This window comes from Culex pipiens, chromosome 2, assembly GCF_016801865.2.
Source record: "Culex pipiens pallens isolate TS chromosome 2, TS_CPP_V2, whole genome shotgun sequence".
In the NCBI taxonomy this organism is placed as follows: domain Eukaryota; kingdom Metazoa; phylum Arthropoda; class Insecta; order Diptera; family Culicidae; genus Culex; species Culex pipiens.
In genome coordinates this window covers 137,506,397-137,529,647 of record NC_068938.1, presented here as the reverse complement: position 1 = coordinate 137,529,647, position 23,251 = coordinate 137,506,397, and the positions used below count along the sequence as shown (strand labels likewise).

At 39.9% G+C, this 23,251-nt stretch overlaps 2 protein-coding genes across 14 annotated transcripts in view; one reads left to right on the top strand and one right to left on the bottom strand.

Moving 5' to 3' along the window:
- The window catches only part of LOC120419606 (ADP-ribosylation factor-binding protein GGA1), a 205,480-nt gene that overhangs the window by 52,603 nt on the left and 129,626 nt on the right, over positions 1 to 23,251 (bottom strand). The window lies entirely within an intron of this gene.
- Positions 1 to 23,251, top strand: part of LOC120419588 (zinc finger protein 17) — a 61,710-nt gene that overhangs the window by 10,922 nt on the left and 27,537 nt on the right. Inside the window, exon 1 of one of the 13 annotated variants that reach the window (XM_052708515.1) lies at positions 15,327 to 15,345. The exons of the other annotated variants lie outside the window; for them this stretch is intronic. Coding sequence (XP_052564475.1) covers positions 15,343 to 15,345 — 3 coding nt within the window. The 5' untranslated portion in view covers positions 15,327 to 15,342. Of the gene's footprint in view, positions 1 to 15,326; positions 15,346 to 23,251 lie in introns of those variants that run through there. 13 annotated transcript variants of the gene reach the window in all.

Sequence of the window (23,251 nt, the reverse complement as noted above, 5' to 3'; positions counted from 1 at the left end):
ACCTTTTCTCTCTTCGACGTCGTCGTGCTATCTTGTCGCACCCGCCATTTTGACGTTCCGAGAAAAACGCGTTTTAATGTTTGACCTTGAATATTTAAAAACGTGAGCACGCAATGTAAACAATAACAAACACGTTTTGTTTGGCTCACCATTCTGTGCATTGTCCCAAAGTTTGGTTGAAGTTGGTTGCTGGAGTCCCGAGTTATAATTACAAATGTTTACGGTAGTCTAGCTTGTACGTGCGACAAACGCATCCTGACTTTCCTGGCCTGAAATCCCTTTGGCCTTTTGTCGCACTTACATCAATTTTCATGGAGTGACAAGATAGCACGACAAGATTGAAACTACTTTCATATGTAAAGTGACAAAAATGCATGGAGTTTTTTCGGTTTTTGTTGAATATCTCAGGATTGAAATCGAATTTTGGGGATCTGTGAAGGTCAAAAGGTGAGGCATTGTGAGCTGCACAAAATGGCGTTCTTAACTCAATTTGGCCCAAAATGCACGTACGACAAGTTAGCACGATGGCGACGTCTTGCTAGAACAAGGCAAGGGAGATCTGTATTCAGTTAGAGAAAAGTATGTATCGTATTGTTTTTAAGGCCTAGAACGGACCAAACATTTCGTTGATATTTAGTGAGCTTTCTGCTCGAAACTAGGTGTTTGTAGGCTTGAAACGGTGAGGCAAACATCTTTTAACACCTCCCATCCATTCCGGGATTCGAACTGACGACTTTTCGATTGTGAGCCCCACTACTGAGGTATTTTTTTCAATTTTATTGTTTTTTTTTTTTATTTTAGGAGCAATAAGACAAAACTTTAATATTTATTAGAACAAAAAAAATCATAAATTGGCAAAATATGAATGTTACTCTAAATCCTTTAAAGTACTATTCGATGAATTAAAAAAATATGAATATTTTTTTCAAAAAATCACTTTCAGAATAAGAAATGGTAATTTTCTTTAAGATTGTAACCTTTCCATCCTAACCATCTTAGCAATATCTACAAGTTGTCCAAGACATCAAATCGTTCAGAAATTTACTTTTCCAAGATGCAGATTTTCTACACAGAAAAAAATTCTCCTAATCGTAAGTTGTGTTCATGAATTTGAAAATAACGAAGAAATATTATTGCATTTATTTTGTATAGACACGTGAATATATTCTTTGTGGTTCTCAAATTCATGAACACAATTCACGATTTCGAGAATTGACTTTTTTCGTGTTGTATTTACATACCATTTTTGTGTAAAAATCTGCCAATATTGTATTATAGATATTTGTACGGACAAATGAATGATATAGAGTTGTATCTACCTTTCACTACGTTTTAGCCATAACAAAAAATGCAAATTACTTTTTTACGGTTTCCACGAATAATTTCTTTGTTTCGGAGTTCTCAAAAGCAAAAAAAAAGCTATATTAAATCTTAAAAAAAAACTCTTAAGGTGGTCCTTCATGGAGAAAAAAGAGTTTCCAAAGGGTTGAACCCTTATTTTGAAAATCGTACCATGGCATTTGAACACTTTGTTCGTGGTTCTTAATTTCATGAACGGGTATTCACGATTTCGGAAACTTTTTTCTCCATGTTACCTATCATGTTGTTTTTGGGACGCAGAAAATAATTATTAAAATTGCTAAATTGATGAAATTTTGGAAAACAAACTATTTAAAAAATCCCGAATTACAGATATTGAGGATTTGTGATACAAAAAGTCAGTAAAACACGGTGTGCTCCGTGAAAAAAAATTGCTCTTTAAAAAAATAATTCAAGCTGATTTTACTAACACATTTACAGGAGACGCGTCAGACTCAGCTAGGCGACAAGTCCTCATAAACAAAATATATCTCAAGAGAAAATCAACAAAAAAGGTGCTAAAAAACTCTTGTTTTATGCTAAGCGGTTTTGGAATTCGAGCGAGAAGAAGGAAAGCTTCGCTCGCTTGCGAGCGACAGAGAGAACTTGTAGTTCTTTCCTCTCCTCGCTCGCGCTCTCGCCAACTCGCTTAGCTCGCGAGCTTTCCCGTTTGCGAGTGGAGGAGAGTAGGGGCAACCGACGAGTTGCTCTCGACAGAACTCGAGAGAGAAAAATTTTCTCGCAAGAGCGCGAGAACACCAACACTGATGCTAAGGATTGAACCGGTGATCTCTTGCACAACGATCTGCAGCGCTACCTCGACGCTGCACTCGCTTGCGAGAGTTAAGCCTCCTTAATGCGAGGTTGTCACGATGAAGCAATTTATAATCAAATTGCTACAATTTCTTGCAACAAAAACCGAATCCGAGTCGAGTGGAGGAAAAAAGGCGGGAAAATCACTCAACCTTGATTCCCGGCTAGATTTGACGCAATGCTGCCCACTCACCCACACATGAGTCACGGGATAGACCCAATGTGAAATTATATGAATGAATAATCAAAAGTACACACGCACATTAAACGCACACACACAGAGCGTTAGACAGGTATGTAGCGTTTGCATTCTTCTTGGTGCGCCGGGAAATGTTTGGCGACACACGTGAGCATCATCCTTGTCGGGATGAAACACGTTGTCCGCGTGGGTGAGTGTGTGTAGCGTGTGATCCTAGCCCACAAATACCACTTACCAAAAAAAAAAAAAAGAAGGCGAATCCCAACAAAAAAGGACCGACAGCATAATAAGCCTGATGGTGTGTGATGTTGCTGGTGGTTGGGGGAAACTTTTCGGAGGAACCCTCACCAAAATAAAGCCCTCCCTCCTAGGTTGCGGGTTCACACCACACCACCAACTCCCGCAGTATGTTGGTGGTTCCCGTGTGAAAATTGAAATGAATACATCCAAATCAGCGAGCGTGAAGCGCCAGAATAACACATAATAATGTTGGAGGGACCGCGGTGGTGGTGGTGACTTCATTCATAAACATTCTTCGGACAATCCCAAAACAAAGTCAATCAAAACAACAAAAAAGAGTGCAGAACTGGAAGCAAAGAATCACGAAATTTAATTGCTGATTCAATTTAAATTCAATATTCCGGCTAGACGGTCAGGTCGAGACAACGAAGTTGTTTTTTACGAGCTCTCAAACATTCTTGAGTTCACCACTTTGAGATGATTTGGGATGCGAATGCATTTACGTCTCATTATACGAAGCGGGCGCCGAGTTCAAATGATTCCGCAGATTCTGCACGTAAAAAAAACACAAATCTAGAAAAATGCGTCTGGGATCGAACTCGCGACCTTCCAGTTGAAGCGCTGACGCGCTACCCCAAAGCTGCGCTTGCTTGCGAGACAAAACGCGCCTGGAAGCGACAAGGTTAGTTTGCGATGCGCCTGCTAGAAACTGAAGCAAATTCAGTGTAAATAAACCATTTTTACGCCGAAAAGCTGTGATAATTTCCGAGGTCGTTGAATCCAACCAGCACAGCCAGATAACAGGGCCTGAATAAATTCAAGATACGGCGCAGCTCGAAAACAACACCAACTCGGCGTCGTCGTGCTATCTTGTCGCACCCGCCATTTTGACGTTCCGAGAAAAACGCGTTTTAATGTTTGACCTTGAATATTCAAAAACGAGAGCACGCAATGTAAACAATAACAAACACGTTTTGTTTGGCTCACCATTCTGTGCATTGTCCCAAAGTTTGGTTGAAGTTGGTTGCTGGAGTCCCGAGTTATAATTACAAATGTTTACGGTAGTCTAGCTTGTACGTGCGACAAACGCATCCTGACTTTCCTGGCCTGAAATCCCTTTGGCCTTTTGTCGCACTTACATCAATTTTCATGGAGTGACAAGATAGCACGACAAGATTGAAACTACTTTCATATATAAAGTGACAAAAATGCACGGAGTTTTTTCGATTTTTGTTGAATATCTCAGGATTGAAATCGAATTTTGGGGATCTGTGAAGGTCAAAAGGTGAGGCATTGTGAGCTGCACAAAATGGCGTTCTTAACTCAATTTGGCCCAAAACGCACGTACGACAAGTTAGCACGATGGCGACGAACTGTCGAAAAAATACGGGGGGAAATTATCAGGCCCGTCACGACCAGCAGCGTTACGCAGCTGCAAGTGTTTTAACAATTAAGTACACAAAATATGGTAGTGGAAAAAAGCAGCTGGTTTGAGACTACCAACTCGCTTAAAATGTCAGCTCAGCGATCTCTAACCACCACGTCGCCGATCTAAAAGGTCAGCTATTCAGCACACCAGCCAGGCGGGCATGACCTGGCACATTAATCTCGTCGAGGGGATTTAAGTTGTGTTTGGCGTGCATCCTACAAAATCCGAGCGCACTTGTACCTCTTCTTCTTCTTCAGGGGGTGTAGTCATCGCCGTTGATCAGCTCTTGCGGACGTGAAGAAGCGGCCCGATTGTTCGTCTCTCGAAGAGATTGTGTAATGCACCGTCGAGATGTTCAGAAGGGCAGAAATTGCGCAAATTTGTAAGCCTGATGGAAATCTGTGCACGGAAAAGTTATGAAAAGCGAAAAAAAATCTACTTTTTTGGGATTCGATCCCGTGACCTGTTGCGTAACGCGCAGCGTCGCTACCGCGGCGCTGCTCTCGCTTGCGCGAGAAACGCCGCCTAGAAGCGAGAAAGTCACGGCGAAGCAATTTCCTTCTAAATTTGATTATTTCCGTGCACCGGAGAACTGGATCGTGGAGTTCGCTGCGCGAACGGAACAAGTAAATATCCGCGAAGCACGTAAACATCATCCCTGTGTGATGAAATGCCGCTCTGCGATGGTTTTTCGTGCAGTAAAAAATCATGACGCAGTTTGGGAAGTGGAAGAGGTTAAACTGGCTGGCGGATCCCCAGTTTATTTCAACAACATGAACAATTTTATTTTCAGCCCCGAAAGGTTTCGTCGCTCGGTGTGTGTGTGTGTGCTAGCACACATACACGACGGGGCCACGACGACCATGGTGGATGACGGTGCTTTTGTGTGATTTTGCCGACGAACGACGAGCTCGTCGTTGATATTTTTGAAACCGGACGATGAGTTTCTCTCCTCTACAAAAACAGCTCGAGCTCTTTGTGTGCAGATGATGGCGGCGACGGCGGGCACACATTCAACGTGGATTGGACAAACAATGTCCCCTTGGTCTGCGTTTGCAGCGACCCTTCGTGACTGTGGTATGCAATACCGCTCGCGTCCATCCCGACTCTCTCTCGCTGGTTGTTTGTTTTTGGACCAGACGTTTAATGAGACTTTGTAAAGATAAATAGCACCAGAAATGCAACCAGAAATTTCTGTTGGAATATGAATTTGACTTGCTCTAAAATAAGACTTGCTCTCAAATTTGACTTGGTCTCAAATTTGACTTGCTCTCAAATTTGACTTGGTCTCAAATTTGACTTACCCTCAAATTTACTTGCTCTCAAATTTGACTTGTTCTCAAATGTGACTTGCTCTCAAATTTGTCTTACTCTCAAATTTGACTTGCTCTCAAATTTGACTTGCGCTCAAATTTGACTTGCTCTCAAATTTGACTTTCACTCAAATTTGACTTGCACTCAAATTTGATTTGCTCTCAAATTTTACCTGCTCTTAAATTTTACCAGCTCAAATTTAAGACTTGCTCTCAAATTTGACTTGCTCTCACATTTGACTTGCTCTTAAATTTGGCTTGCAATCAAGTTTGACTTGCTTTCAAATTTTACTTGCTCTCACATTTGACTTGCACTCAAATTTGACTTGCTCTCAAATTTGACTTGCTCTCAAATTTGACTTGCTCTCAAATTTGACTTGCTCTCAAATTTGACTTGCTCTCAAATTTGACTTGCTCTCAAATTTGACTTGCTCTCAAATTTGACTTGCTCTCAAATTTGACTTGCTCTCAAATTTGACTTGCTCTCAAATTTGACTTGCTCTCAAATTTGACTTGCTCTCAAATTTGACTTGCTCTCAAATTTGACTTGCTCTCAAATTTGACTTGCTCTCAAATTTGACTTGCTCTCAAATTTGACTTGCTCTCAAATTTGACTTGCTCTCAGATTTGACTTGCTCTCAAATTTGACTTGCTCTCAAATTTGACTTGCTCTCAAATTTGACTTGCTCTCATATTTGACTTGCTCTCAAATTTGACTTGCTCTCAAATTTGACTTGCTCTCAAATTTGACTTGCTCTCAAATTTGACTTGCTCTCAAATTTGACTTGCTCTCAAATTTGACTTGCTCTCAAATTTGACTTGCTCTCAAATTTGACTAGCTCTCAAATTTGACTTGTTCTCAAATTTGACTTGCTCTGAAATTTGACTTGCTCTGAAATTTGACTTGCTCTGAAATTTGACTTGTTCTTAAATTTGACTTGCTCTCAAATTTGACTTGCTCTCAAATTTGACCTGCACTCAAATTTGACTTGCTCTCAAATTTGACTAGCTCTCAAATTTGACTAGCTCTCAAATTTGACTTGCTCTCAAATTTGACTTGCTCTCAACTTTGACTTGCTCTCAAATTTGACTTGCTCTCAACTTTGACTTGCTCTCAAATTTGACTTGCTCTCAAATTTGGCTTGCTCTCAAATTTGACTTGCTCTCAAAATTGACTTGCTCTCAAATTTGACTTGCTCTCAAATTTGACTTGCTCTCAAATTTGACTTGCTCTCAAATTTGACTTGTTCTCAAATTTGCTCTCAAATTTGACTTGCAATAAAATTTGACCTGCACTCAAATTTGACTTGCTCTCAAATTTGACTTGCTCTCAAATTTGACTTGCTCTCAAATTTGACTTGCTCTTAAATTTGACTTGCTCTAAAATTTGACTTGCTCTCAAATTTGACTTGCTCTCAAATTTGACTTGCTCTCAAATTTGACTTGCTCTCAAATTTGACTTGCTCTCAAATTTGACTTGCTCTCAAATTTGACTTGCTCTCAAATTTGACTTGCTCTCAAATTTGACTTGCTCTCAAATTTGACTTGCTCTCAAATTTGACTTGCTCTCAAATTTGACTTGCTCTCAAATTTGACTTGCTCTCAAATTTGACTTGCTCTCAAATTTGACTTGCTCTCAAATTTGACTTGCTCTCAAATTTGACTTGCTCTCAAATTTGACTTGCTCTCAAATTTGACTTGCTCTCAAATTTGGCTTGCTCTCAAATTTGACTTGCTCTCAAATTTTACTTGCTCTCAAATTTGACTTGCACTCAAATTTGACTTGCACTCAAATTTGACTTGCACTCAAATTTGACTTGCACTCAAATTTGACTTGCTCTCAAACTTGACTTGCTCTTTCGTTTTCGAGGTTTTTGAGCAAGTCATTTGCGTGTCGCAACTCTTGGTCGCAACTAAACGACACTGTCCAATTCCAAGTTTGCCGGAGTTTCCGGGTGGCACGGGGGTGGTACCGCGATGTCAGATTACGTCGCCGTTGATGGATGGAAACTATATAGTTACTGCCTGCCAGTGTTTGCACTACACACGGTGGGCGAATGGGAACAAGTTCAAACGCTGCTGGGCAAAGGTTTTGACCCTGTTAGGCTGATATTTGATGATGGGACGCGGTACACGACGTTCAGATATCGTTCCATCTAAATTACGCTGGATTGTGCGGGGAATTAGGGAGGGGAAGGATCATAATTGGTATCATTAAGAGTTGATTTGAAGAGTTCGCCAAAAAAACGACTGTAAGGCTAACACCATAATTCTCATTACAAAAACAATTCTTATTGTAGTCTTAGTTTTTTTTAAAATTCAAGTCAACATTCAAAATTATCATGAAATATTTGACAGTTTAAGTCAACAATTGGGACTTCAAGTCAATTTTAGAGACTTCAATCCAATTTTGCGAGAGTTCAAGTTTACATTTGAGGCAGTCATAAAGGGTTCAAGTCAACATTCATTATGTCAATACTCAATTTAAAACAATTCCACAAGAGTTTAAGCCAACATTGTAGAGGACAAGTCTTATTTCTTGAGTTGAAGTCAATTTTCAGAAGGTCAAGTCAACATTCAAAAGTTCTAATTAATCTTCAATGGTTAAGCCAACATGAAAGCGAAACTAACTTGAGGATACCGTGGAGATTTTCCCTTGTCTTCTTAAAAAAGTGGAGCATCAACAATTTCCGAGAGCACAGTGGCATTGATTTGAGACTTGAAGTCAACATCCAAGCTTTCTAGACCTTTTTCATCACTTTTAACTTAACCAAACGCCAATGTCTCAGCGCTTTGGTATGCAAATGATTCTCGTTTATCGAGGTTAATCGATTATGATTCGTTTGAGCTGACTGTGAAACGGGTAGCAAGTTCCATTCTCTCCACCGAACGACTGAGGAAACCACTTTACATGCGATGATCTCATCGGTTTGGTGTGGGTTTCACTTTCCTGTCTTGATTCGTCGTCGTCGTGATTCACACATTCCTTCAAGCTTTCTTCGCGTGGATTTTGTGTTGTTTTGGCACAGCTGATCAAATTTATAAGACTGCCTGCTTTTTGAATGAATTGTGTGAATATCTCTGTGAGTGTGTGTGTGCCGACACACGTACACGCTCGCGCGGAGGCTCGTCGGGTTTCCACGTGTGTGCTGCCTTGTCTGTCACCCCCACAACGAGAGTACCCGGCACACACAGTGTTGAGGCCTGGTTGGTGAATTTTTACGCTTGCTACAAACATAAGTATCACACAACTCCTCGACCATTGATGCCTCCACGCCATAATTGCGACCGGGGGTAGCCCAAGAAGCGGTCTTGGCGAGGTGTGCATCACATTTATGGTAAATTTCACACAGCCTACTACACCAGTCAGTGTCTGCTGCACTTGAACATACTACGCACATGCTGGCTGATGATGATGTTCGTGTGACGACCGTGTCTTTAAAAGTGTGAAAAAACACAGTTCTACGCACATACTACGATGTGTTTGCGAATGCACCGGCGTCGAACGCACGTGGTCGAGTTGCACACAATTGCACAGCGTAACCGGAGTGACGTTTGACTTGAACTGACTTAAACTCGAAGTTCGCAAACGTGGTCCAATTTTCGCACAAGCATGCAAATTCCACGACTCAACCCAATTAGCACCAATTCCGCTGATTAGTCCCAACTTCCACCCCGGCAAAACGAGCAAAAACGACCTCAGCAAGTTCCAAAACCGTAAGTCCTAATTACCGCTCTTCGTTATCAACGTCGACGTAAACTCAGCGTCGTCTTCGCCGAAGTGACCTCATTTGCACAGTCATGACCGCACAACGGAAGAGTTCAATTTTCGAAACTTTGGACTCTTGACGAAGCAAAAAGGTTGCGGTTTGCGTTCCAGGCTGCGAAGAACGCAAAGTGAAAGGGACTTGAACTCGAAAATTTTGCGTGGAGAAAGTTGAAATCTGAATCGCAAAAGTTTTGAGGTTATTCTCTGTATTGCACAGCAATGAAACTGATGTTAGGTCGCTTAATATTACACACTACCTGCACACTACACACTCAAAAAAAAGTTACAACGGACGGGATTCAAACCCAGCACTAACAGTGAGGACTGGCGCCGTAGCCCGCTCGGCTATTAGACCGATGAAGAGTGAAAAGGACAAACGCCCATATGAGTCTTTCGGTCAAGTAGGTTTCCCATACTGATGGGCTACATATTTCTGGGTGTAATATTACATAAAATTTCATATAGTAAGGCAAAACAAATTAAACGCAAAACAGAAAAACAAAAAAAAAAGGTTTTTTTTTGGACTGTTGATCATTACAGTTAGAGTGGTTAATGCAAGTTTCGCATTTTGGAAATTTTTTTTATCTATTTTTCATGATTTTGATCATAATAATGAAAAGACCTAATTAATTCTATTATTTTGGTTCACATTGACATTGTTCCGCTCAAATTCTGACCTCCTCTTTGGACCAAACAATACAACCACAAAAGCGAAATGTTTTCAATTTTCCACGGGACGACCTTCACAAAGCAGTGCGCGCAAATTTATGCCACAAAGACAAATAATAGCGCGAGTGATTCGATATGTGTGTGATCTAAGCGCGGACTGCAGGAGGTGTGTGTGTGAGTACAGGAGAAAAGTGAAAGAGGTTCATTGGCCCCTCGTGCATTTGTTTTCAAACAAAATTCCTGCACATTTTGTGAACAAGTGTGTGTGTTTGCACCGTGACGACCACTACCGGGGCCAGTACAAACATTGCGTCGTTGGTGAGGCCAGGTTTGAGATTAGCATAGATTTGAATGTGTATTTCCATACCACAGAGCCGACGACTTGTTGTTTGTGGTCATCATAATTGAGGCCGTCGAAGCATATTTGCTCGGTTGATTGCATTAGAACTGCGAGCAGAATGCAAAACTGGTTCTCTAATTTAATTTCACGCAATGTTGGTTTGACTGAATAGTTCTGCATTTATTCAAATCGATAGTCAGATTAATCTAAATCTCATTAAACTAAAGTTAGAGCTGTTTGCCCTTTATTTAGACATAACCTAAAATTTAAAATTGCTCTCAAATTTGACTTGAACTTAAATTTGACTTGATCTCAAATTTGACTTGCTCTCAAATTTGACTTGCGCTCAAATTTGACTTGCTCTCAAATTTGACTTGCTCTCAAATTTGACTTGAACTTAAATTTGACTTGCTCTCAAATTTGACTTGCTCTCAAATTTGACTTGCTCTCAAATTTGACTTGCTCTCAAATTTGACTTGCTCTCAAATTTGACTTGCTCTCAAATTTGACTTGCTCTCAAATTTGACTTGCTCTCAAATTTGACTTGCTCTCAAATTTGACTTGAACTTAAATTTGACTTGATCTCAAATTTGACTTGCTCTCAAATTTGACTTGCGCTCAAATTTGACTTGCTCTCAAATTTGACTTGCTCTCAAATTTGACTTGAACTTAAATTTGACTTGCTCTCAAATTTGACTTGCTCTCAAATTTGACTTGCTCTCAAATTTGACTTGCACTCAAATTTGACTTGCACTCAAATTTGACTTGCACTCAAATTTGACTTGCTCTCAAATTTGACTTGCTCTCAAATTTGGCTTGCACTCAAATTTGACTTGCTCTCAAATTTGACTTACGCTCAAAATTTTATTAAACATGCTCTCAAAATTTCATTAAACATTCCATCCCATCAATAACATTAATAATTCGAAACCCTTCAACTAATTCCGTCCAGTGCTGCCAGCATGTTTGCATCTGCAGACTCGTTTTTATCCCACAATCGGGTCCGACACGACCCAATTAAAGTCTCATTTAGCCAATTGAAATTATTGTGCCGTTGTTTGTGCACGGGGTTCTGTTGGCGGCCTGGACTCTCGGACTCCGGACCACGGTTCCCCGGGCCAGGACTGCTAGATTGAATAATTGCCATTATTTCTCTTAATTTGGTTGGTTTTTTTTGCTGTACGATTGTGATGCTCGGAGAGACTTGATGGTAGGTGATTTTTTTTTCTTTTGGAAGGTTTTTCATTAGATTTCTATGTGACGATTTATTTGAACTACCTAATAAAAAAAAAATTAATCAATTATTCAGTCATTTCGATTTTGTAATGCTATTCCCACAGGAAAAAAGGTATCAATTTCTGTTTGCTTAACTGATTTTGCAGCAAGCTCGTGTATCAACTTTGCCCGTGTGTGAAACCAAATTTAATTTAACTCGTTTTTAAGTGGAATCCACTCAAAACTGAACTTATATTAATCGTTAAAAAAACGTATCGATTTTGACAAAATCTGAATGAAAATAATTCTAAATGAGTTTCCACTACGATAGGTATAGAATTGGTGCCTCTTATAAATTTATAAATATATTTTTTTTTAAATTTTGTTTTTAAAATAGGACAGAATTTATTAAATAATGTTCCTTTAGTGATGCAAAGTTATCAAATTGGTAACTGTGATCATTATCAAAATAATCACTAGAAAAAAGTAATTATCTTTTTTCCTTCCTCACCTTACTGAGGAAAGGCTTTAAAATCACTCGAAAAATTAACTTCCGTCATCAGGGGTGACAATGGGTCTGGGGGTGAGATTGGGTCATACAAATTTCTGCATTTTTGTATGACCCAATCTCACCCTCCAGACCCAATGTCACCCCTGATGACGATTTTTAATTTGATCGTATTTGAACTTTACGTATACATATCGACTCAACATAAAATTCTGAGCAAATGTCTGTGTGTGTGGTGGGATGTTGATCAAAAAAATTTGCACTGGATTATCTCGGCACTGGCTGAACCGATTCCAACTGTTTTGGTCTCATTCGATCCGTCTTAGGGTCCCATAAGACCCTATTGAATATTATGAAGTTTTGAACTTCAAAAGTTATGCTTAAAGAACCATTTTGAGGAAAGTCCGGGAGATTTTAAAAAGGGTGGTTTTTGTAAGAAAACCCGTCATGTTAAAAGACCTTTCTAACGAGTCCAAAATAATGAAGATCTGACAACCCTATCAAAAGTTATGAGCTCTTAAGTGTTAATTTAACAGGCGTTAGGGGGGGATTATGCAATTCTGACTGAATGTATTGTATTCACTACGTGAATGTGAGGAAGGCAGCAACTACCTAAACGTAACGTTTTTTTCTCATTTGAGCCTCTGTGACGATTTATTGAATTAAAAAAATACAATTAAATCAATAATTTACTTATTTTGATTTTTTAGTAAAGATCCGTCAACAAAACAGTTCAATATCAAGCTTATATTGACAACTATTGGTTTGAAAAATACTTCACGAATTTTGTCACAACCGCATCAGATTAAATTAAAAAAAATTTAAAGCTAAAAGTTAAATTTAAGGATTTTTGTTCATTTGACTGAAGTTTGTGCAGAATTGATTATTAGAAAATTAAAATTGAAGGTTGAAAAGAAAACTATTGCTATTTTATCAAAATCAAGTTCAATTTAGCTCAAATTGAAGTAAATTTGACTTCAAAATACACGAGGTATTTGACTATGAAAAAGGAGGCATATGACTTAGAAAATCAAGATGAAAATTAAGTCACACTTTTACGTGTTTGTCAGGTTGCCAAACTCGCCAACTTGTTTGCGGCAAAATCGCAAACAAAGCTTATTGTATGCAGGCTGACGTTTCTGCAGACAAATGCAGGCAAACAAACAAAGCAGGCAACCTGTCAAAAAGTGCGAATTTGTATGTTTGTCACAGTATAATATCTCCTTAAGCAGAATTTATTTAGAATTCGGGTTTATTTTAAGTGGATTAAATCAAAACTGAACTTAAATAAACGGATAAAAACTCATAGTTGAGGAGGCTAGATTTGATAAAATCTGAATGCAAAAAATCTGAAGTGAGTTTCTACTAAGCTAGGTATAGAATGGGTGCCTCATTTAGCTTATTGTTTACATCTCGATTAAAAATAGTAAAGGATTAATGGATGAATTTATATCTAGTGATAAAATAAATAAATATTTTTATTTTAAAGAGTAAGGGTATCGCATTGGTATCTTATTATCATAATCATGATAATCACTGGAAAGAGGTTAAAATCTTGTTTTGCTTAGATATACAAGCAAACTTCGTGTTCGTGAAAGGTTCCACAAAAATCAAAGATTAAAACGTTACTTATGGATGCTGGATACCTTTAGGTGGTTGGTGCCTTCCCTACATTCATAAAGTGAATACACTACACAGCCTAAAAAAAGTGAATAAATAACACTTATTTGTATCAAAATATCTGAGATCCGGCCTCAAAAAAGTGTAAAAAAACACTAAATTACTTATAGCTTTTGATAGGGTTGTCAGATTTTCAATCTTTTGGACTCTTTGGAAAGATCTCTTGATTACCCATCCAACGATAGGTCGCATGGTAGATCCGGACAACGTTTTCATCAAAATATGTGAGATCCGGCCTCTAAAAAGTGTATAAATAACACTTAAGTGGTTATAACTTTTGATAGGGTTGTCAGATCTTCAACGTTTTGGGCTCGTTGGAAAGGTCTTTTAAAAACCACCCTTTTTACAATCTTTTGAAGTTTAGCTGAAATCGTTTTTAAAGCATAACTTTTGAAGAACTTTTCTAAACTTTATAATATTGACTAGGGTCTTGTGGGACCCCAAGACGGATCGAATGAGACCAAAACGGTCCAAATCGGTTCAGCCAGTCCGGAGATAATCGTGTGCATATTTTTCGGTGCACGGACTTACAGACATACACACGCACAGACATTTGTTCAGAATTTGATTCTGAGTCGATAGGTATACGTGAAGGTAGGTCTACGAGGTCGAATAAAAAAGTTCATTTTTCGAGTGATTTTTTTTTCGAGGTGAGGAAGGCAAAACCACTTCATCTACAAAGCTCAACGGTGTATTAGAGGGTAGAAGGAAACATCTAAACCTTCATCGAACCGCCAGTTTCAGCTGCTGAAGTTGTGTGAACTGGATTGAATCCCGCGACAGGGTGGTGTGTGCTGTGTGTGCGTTACACATTGAAACATCAGGCCTTTCCCTCTGCTCGTAGTGTGGTACTCTGCAGACTAAAGCACGACTTTAGCGGAGATTCAGTTCAGGAGGGGAAAGGGGGGACCTTCCATTAAAACATAGAAGCGACGACATGATTGCTAAAAGTTTCTTCTGTTTACGGAAACTCCGAGGGAACTCTCGAGTTGGTGGTAGTACCCAATACCAGTGAGCACGAATGAACGCAATGGAAACGCTTGAGGAAGACAAAACTTTGTGTAGACCCAAGTGCAATATCATAACAAACACGAAAAATTGTTGAGTGTGTGGTGGTCCGAAGGGGGTGGAAAGTGGGAGGGGGAGGGAAGGGGGGTTCTGCTGAAGGAATGTAGGAGATTTGTTTGCAAACAACTCTCATCTTTACGCACTTTTTACCACGTGCGTTTCGAGAGGTGCGTGTTGGTGAGCTTGAGAAGCTGGGCGACCTTCGGAGAGGGATTAGATCGGAACAGAGTGGAAACAAGTCTCGAAACTGGTTGAGAGGATGTAATCTGTTAAGGTTTCGAATCTAAAATTTATCTAAAACAACGAATCCCATACAAAGTTTTTCTGGATTGGCCAACTCTGATTCCGACTTCTAATGAAAACTCCCAGAAACAGATTCAAACCCAAGTGAAAGTTCCCTCCAAAATTGTCTCATGAACATCGCAACGCTCTCGAAATCAATATCCAACCTCGACCGCACAGTTCGATCTGTAACTTTTTATTTTTAAACTTTTGCTCAACCCTTACGTAAACCCGTCACTTTCGCTCGTGTACTACCCTTTGGGCGCGCGGAACTTAAGGGTAGACTAAATTCCCCCGTCGTCAGTCTGACGACGGTTTGTGTACATCTCGGTTCCAATTCTTAGTAGTGCGCGGATTTAAATCAGTGTGTACCGTTCCGAACTCGTGGTCGTCGTCGTACCGCTTGTGTGTGTTCTTCTGGAGGCTTGTCCCGGTCTTCCGCCAAACAGCTGAGTCCCATGGTATAGTACAACTGGCGCGACTGTGTGATTGTAATGTTTTTGTCTCCGGCGGCTGTAGTGTTGAATTAAATTTGTACAAACATATACTCATACTTGCCGTTGTTGCTCTGCTGATGCTGGCAGAGGGTGCTCACACACACGCGAGTCCTGTGCGTTTGTCGGTGTCGGTTCGGTCTCCTGACCTACATCACAGGACTTGGGCCAGGGTGGCCCCCCACATTCACAACAGATTCGACGTTGGTGTTTGAAGTTCGGTCCCTCACCTCACCTACATATACCAGTTCCGAATCATCGCGGCGGCCTTGACCCAAATACAAGCGTATAGTCCGCGTCCTCTCTCTAGTGTACACGACGACGACGGCTAAAAGTGTATAATATAATGTGTGTGGGGAGGATCGGAAAGAAAAACTATACACACTTTTCGAACCGTGTGTACCTCTCGGTGTTCTGTATTGATGCTGCTAGCCGGGTTAGGATTGGTAGAAGGAGGACAGCAGAGACGCGGGATGGAACGCACATTTCTACGGGGGCAGGATTTTGATGGTATTACAGAATCAGCTGCTTTGAGATGATACAATTTCACCAGAATCATGATTAGAGAGCCGAAAAACGTGATACATCACTCAATTCTTGTTAGTTTGATTTCTTTGTAAAATTAACAACAAAAAAACAATTCGATACCTACTGAGTTCAGGCAAAATCTGGTTACTCTGTGCGTTAAAAATCTGACCATGGTCTTAAACATTGTTTGTCCCAAGTAATACAACAAATTTTAATTGTCTACTTTGATCACTAAAAATAAAGAGAACAATTCGATACCTAACTGAACCCATATTGATAAGCTGTTTTCACATAACAGAGCATAACATGTATTTTCAACAAATGATCAACTAAAATTTACTTGCTGCAAACTGGGAATAGCAATTCTGTACCTTTTAGTGAATCCGAGCAGAAAAGCATCAATTTATTGTAAAGTTATACAAAACAGGTTTTATTCTAGTTCAAGAATGTTATGCCTTTAATTAAAAAAAAACTAATTTTGATTCGTTACAATCAAACTACCATCAGGAAATGTACCAAAGTTTGGTGATTTTTGAACTTTGATTTAATAAGTCGAAATAGTGCCTAGCATTGATATTGAAAAATGAGAAACAAATTTTATACCTAGCAGTTTGGACAGGCAAGATTTTCACGGATCAATTCTTCACCAGTAAGACACATGTTTGACTTTCTCGAAACGTCAAAAAACGATAACGTCGTAGTTATGTCAAAAAATGTTCATTAGTGAGTTAAAATTCTAGAAATCAGTAAGTGAATTAATTTTAATTTAGTTTGAAACTAATTTATACATATTTTTGTAGAATGCATTAAGATCGCGGTTCTTTTTACTAAAAATAATTGTTTAATTATTTAAATACCACTTGTGATGAAATCTATAAAAAACCACTATCTGGACGAGATTTATTTTAACAATTCTATACCTATCTGAATAAGTTTGAACTTTGAACTAGTTTGAACTAGTTGTGTTGATACTTGGAGACGCTATTTAGTAAATCATCTATCACAGTAAAAAATCGTGGTAATATTACATCTGAGAAGGGGTACTTTTTTATGTCTTTTTTTGTATCTTTTATGTCAGAAAAAATGTGTAATTTTACCTCTTAAAATGTATTATTTTAGCACTATTCTGGTGTAATGTCGCTTTTTCAGTCTAAATTGAGGTAAAATTACATCATAAAAGAGGTAATATTCAACCTTCCAAAATGACACCTTCCAAATTTACACATGTTTTTACTGTGCATCTCGCCAGAACCTTATCAATCTGCCTGCAATATTCAGAGGATGTTTGTACATATAAAACTAGCATCTGGCCAAAATATGAGCACTCTAGGTCAACGGGAAGTGGGGCAAATCGGGACACTAAGTTTGAAGGTTCAAAAACGCCAAAAATCTTAAAAATGCTGTTAGTTAGGCAAAGTTAAATTTAATTTCAAAATTCAAAATGCATCAAATGGCGTCTACACAGCAAAAGTAGTAATCCAGCTGCGTGTAAAAGGATCGGGTGTAAAATAAATTATGTATTAGGATGTAACAAAAATGACTTTTTGGCGGGCATTCAGGGGTTTGTTCCTTTGGGCATACTGAGCCCAAATCCCAAATATGAGCTCGATTGGACGTAACAGGAGCTGGCGCTCCGCCCTTCAATTTTAAATGGGATTTAACCTGTAAAAAAAGATTTTTTCAAAAATGTCAATTTTTGAGGCATTTTGGCCACTGAAGCGTTTACCAAAAACATCACTGGCATGTAGGCCAGATCCTTGCGCATCTTTTGGTATATATAACATTGAAGTTTTGAGCATCCTGGAGTTCGGTACAGACCTTCAAAGTTTGGCATTTTTTCGAAAAATCGGTCCCAGCAAAATCAAATGGCGTCTCGGGCGTCGCGAGACGCGACGCATATCTTTTTTGCCGGGGCCGGTTTTTCGAAAAAATGCCAAACTTTGAAGGTCTGTACCGAGCTCCAGGGTGCTCCAAACTTCGATGAGAAAAAGTGGAAAACGTGGTCTAAAAATAGCGACGCCATCCCCCTATGGGAAACCTACTTAACCGAAATGTCAAGCTCATATATGCGTTTATCCTTTACAATCCTCATCGGTCTGATGGCCGAGCGGGCTAAGGCGCCAGTCCTTACTTTTGGTGCTGGGTTTGAATCCCGTCGGTTGCAACTATTTTTTTTTGTATTTACAAAAATTGTACATGCGGTGTGTAGTATCAAGTGTCTTTTTTGACGAAGGTGATGTGCATGCTTTTGCATGCGATTTTATCATCGGATTTTTTGCTGTGTAGGGCGTCGCGAGGCGCGACGCATATCTTTTTTGCAGGGTTTATTTAAAAAAAAAAGTCAAACTTTCTAGGTCTGTACCGAGCTCCAGGGTGCTCTAAATTTCAATGTTATATATACCAAAAGATACGCAAGGATCTGGCCTACATGCCAATGATGTTGAAAATAAACGCTTCAGTGGCCAAAATGCCCACCGGAACAAACCCTTGAATGCCCGCCAAAAAATTATTTTTGTTACACTCTAATGTATAGTCCCTGTTCGTGAACTCGCTCTTAAGCAAAAAAGTTCTGTTCAGCAAAAAAAAAAATCGTGAACTAGAGAAACAATAATAGGGGGCCATCCATAAACCACGTGGACACTTTAGGGGGGGGGGGCGTATGGCGATTGTCCACGATCCATACAAAATAGATTTTTTTGTATGTACAATTGTCCACAATGAGGGGGGGGACCAGATTCCCAAAAAAAGTGTCCACGTGGTTTATGGATGGTCCCAAGTGTGAATTACCATTTAACTTTAGAAGGTTTATCAATATATTTTGAAGAAAATTTTAATTAACATACAAACGACTTGTTGTGATGAATTGTTTTTAATTCATCCCGGATCTTCAACGCCACAGCGCTGTTCTCCACGTTGTATCACGTCATTCAATCTTTTACCTGAAATAATGGTCGACCATCGCGCGGTACAAACATTAAAAAAATGATGACTGGCCCAAACCATGAAGGTTCCATTACTGCTAAATTGCTTTGTTCATTTTTTGGTTTCCCCGACGATCTACTCTCAGCAGGTTGTTGTTGATACATTACGAGATGTTCGCTGGAAATATACTCCTCAAAACAAAGGTTGGTTTTACCTTTTCAACAGTGCCGACTGGTTTCAAGTGATCTATTCAATGTTTCTTTTTGAGATTCAAGTTTGAAACAATTTTCAACGACATGCTAAAATTGTGTCCTTCCAAACAACCCAAATTCATCCTGCCATAAAATTGTGAGACCCTCGCTCAGGCCAATAAAAATACATCTCGGCGTCATTTTGGCGCCAAAATTCCGCTCACACCTGACTCTCCCATGAACAGCTCACCCAATACAAGGCCTACTGCCTCTCTACACAAAATGTAAAGTGTTTTGATTCGGAAGCGCCATTTTTTGATGTCTGTGTTTGAACTGGCGCTGCTGTACATGTTATTAACGGGGCGCACTTTAATGTTCGTGTGAGCGCCATGACGTCGTCGTCGTCGTCGTCATGTTTTTGCTTGTTATGTATGTATGCTTGGGGTGGTGTAGGCATGAATTTGGTGCTACGCACTCAAGGAAGTGTTGGGCCTAGTCACTACCAACTCATGCTGCTCTTTATACGACAACAATACAAGACTATTTAAATGTAAATTTGCTAGTGTTGTCATGCACTTTTTGTTTGTTTTGATTCACTGAAGTAATACATGAAATTTATCGCCCAATCTTAAGGAGGTATTAACCTAGATCAAGCTTTGTTTTAAACTAGACAGGACACGCACCTTTTTGTGTTTGGCGGATTGCGTGACATGATGGCAGGAAAATAGTCGAATGCAAAAAGATGTGCTTATTTGTCTAGTTTTCAAACTTAGTTTCCAGCAGTGTAATACCTCCTTTACAAAGTTTAGTCAAGAGTTGATTTTATTTTTCTATCAGTGCAGCTTCCGAAACCCAATATTTCGCAAACCATTCCAGAGATTGCATATCTCAACCAGGAACCTCTCCACCCACACTATCCCAGGATGCCCAGGGAGGATGGTGTTGGTGGTTGCGTACCGACAAAAAGGAACATCCATAACCACCACCCCCACAGAATCTGTGTGGGAGTTTGTGTGTGTAACTTATGTACAGAACAGAACGAACAATCATGCTCACTTTTTGCGAGCACACAATTTCGCCAACGTTCGTGCATACATTCAGGCGACTGCTAGGGACTGTATGGGTTTCCCCCTCCGGGAGGATCCGGAGAAGGTCCGGGACGAACCCGTCGCCCTGCATGTACTGGTGTCTGCACCGAAACGAGGAAGAGAGGAAATTACTAACGAACGAGCATGATGATGCTTTTTATTGCGAAAACTCTCATCCTGGATCGTACGACGAACTCCCCATCATCAAAGGCTTCAACATTCCACCGCCGTCGTCGTCGTCGTTGCAACGCGCGGACACTGTGAAAAAAAGCTTGAACGCAACTTGCGTGCAAGTTTAAACAACCGGTAGGCGCCACCTCTTACACATCGCTAACGAAACATGAAAATCGCGTATTTTCTTGCGAAATTTTCGTACAGTGGTCAAAATCCGGACGTAAAGGCGCTGCCGGCGGCAGCTTCAATGATAAATTGCATTCGTGATTTCGGAACACGACGACGACGACCCTCTGGAGAGATTGTGTGCGGAAGAATCGGACCAACGCGGGGAAGCGAGAGCATTATGGAAATTAATACTTGTCAGGATGCGGTACGAGCTCCTTTTTTCCCATTCAGAACCGGACCGTCCTGCTCTAATTGTATGCGTCGCGCCGTGATAGATCCTATGAATAAAATAGCATTATAACTACGCTCCTCTTTTATCCGTTGCCAGGACCCCTGAAGGTTCATTAAATTTGAATGGCGAGCTATCCTTGTGTCCGAGAAGTCCGGCTTTGTACCGTGTTCTGGTCCAACGAGTGAAATACCAAGTAATGACGACCTCGACGGGCTTTGCGATACAAAGCGATCACGTTTTTCATTATCTGGGAAGCGCCGCACGTACGACGGCGCTAGTTACTGATGGCCGCAGTCATTACTGGCCACATACAAATTTGTGGCGTTGTTCGATGTCTGGTTGAGATAACATTCCGATGGGGGTTTTGGTGGAAAATAACCTTTGGAGATAAATTTGTTAGATTGAATCGTGCGTAATCGGAATTTATGACATGCAATGTCAGAGCTACTGACAAACTTGAAAGCGTCTTGCTTCACCAACCTGGTTCAAATCCACTATCAAAATATCGTTTGCTTGAATCCCAGCTCAAATTCTGACTCTTGTGCAAGTTTTATTTCAAAACAAGACTTGAAAAGGAAAAGGTACATTGAGCCTGAAAGATCATTGTTTCCAGTTTAGGGAAAGGTGTCAATTGTTGGACTTGCTTGTGCTTTAAGGCGCCAACAAGAAAAACCTCCACAGTTAGTCATCAACTCTCCTCCGAAGCAACGTGACTTACGAAATATTTCGTGTTTTGAATGTTTAGCATTTGAGTGCTGAATCGCGTTCGTTTTACGACGACGACTGCGATATCAATAGTAGGCCGGGGTTCGTAAAATTAGTTTGTCGGGTTGATATCCCTATTTTTGGGTACAATAAGCAAAACTCAATTAAGATTTTTCATAAGAACCGTTTTATTCCAAATTTGTTTGCTGAATGTTCTCTTGCTTATTACGTTTTATTATCAGTCACAGAACTGCAATGAGCAAATGAATGTTCCATTAAATTACGTCTAACCAGCGTTGAACATGATGAACCTGTATGAACTCTCGAAATATCATCAATGAAAAAAGACATGTTTTACATTGTTTACTACAGTCGACTCTCTGGTTGTCGATCTTCTCGATATCAATATTGCCCCATGTACCGATGAATTCTTCAGTCCCTTCAAACTGCATACTTCGATTATCTTTATTCCTCGATATTTTCTCTTGCATGAAGGATCTCTTCCTCGACGGTCCCTTGGATTCTATTTGCTTTAAACATCTATTCCGGTTGTCAATAATTTCACTTTCTCATGGCTTGCATAGACATTTTTGTTTGAGAAACGAAGCTTTGAAGGGTTTTTGACATTTCTTTGTTTTTGTTTGCTGGGCGTTGCCATGATTCTCTCCCATAGCTGGTTAGCAAGAAAAAACAATTTTCAATCGAGTCTTCATTTTGCATCGTTCTATAAACTGATGCTTCTCTTCCTCGACGATCCCTTGGATATTGACAACCAGAGAGTCGACTGTAACATTAATCTGCCAAAAGTGAATTCACGCTTCGTTTTGACGTTTTCCTGTGAATGTATGAGTGAGATCGATCTAGTTCTCCCGAAAATCTTTGAGCTTTCATTTTTGATATTTCGTTTATGAGAGAAGAGCGGCTCGGTCTCTTTCGATTTACTCTCTCTGAGAATGCTAAGTGATACTAATTTTGATACAGATTATACCATTGATGGGTCTGACGTTTAACCTGTGCATGTATAAGTGAGATTGAAATATCTCTTGAAAATCTCGATCCTGATTCATAGATCATTTGTTTCTGAACCGTTAGACCTTTTACTATAGGATTTCCCATCTCGCGAAAGAGAGAAGAGAGGCTTTTCACTTCTGCTACTTCTTTCAGTGAAGGACTTTTGATGAAGATTTTTCCAAACATTGCCAACTCCGATTTCGGTTCGGATTCGGACAACACACTGAAGTCCGCGCCGTAACTAATATTTCCCTGCAATTTTGTACACCGTGTAGAGATCAAAATCGCGCTCTCATTTTCAACACACTAGTCCAACCACGTTTGCCGCACATTCTCCCATGTCTCACAACACCATTATTATTAGTTTTTCTGCGTGTGCTGACTTTATTCTTGTTTTGTGTGTACTAAGTCAGGCACGAGAATTGTATAAATTACATCAAGTTTAATACTCTCACCATGACGTTACTTTAGACTCAAATCTTGCTTCGATCCTAGTACTCGTTGAGATTTACCCAGAGTTCAACCGGTATTGGTTTGTTTTGATTCTGCGTCGCGACGCCTTTGACTGTTGAAGTATAGGCTTCTTCAGCGCCTACTAAAACAACAACAACCTCAGACTCGGCGCGTACTTTCTCACGACGGCGACGCCGCCGCCGCACACGTGGTCGTCCCCTCTAGCTGTCGGTATGGGTGTACCAAACGCACGCAGAAACATGTTGTATCTTCAACCAACATGTGTTGCGTCAAGTTGGCATGTGTGGTTGTTAAAATTTGAGGAAGAACCTGGTTTCATGAAAGAGGTTCGTAGACCAGGAGATCCCTCTTGGAGGAATTTGGGATAACTTTGAAGTCTT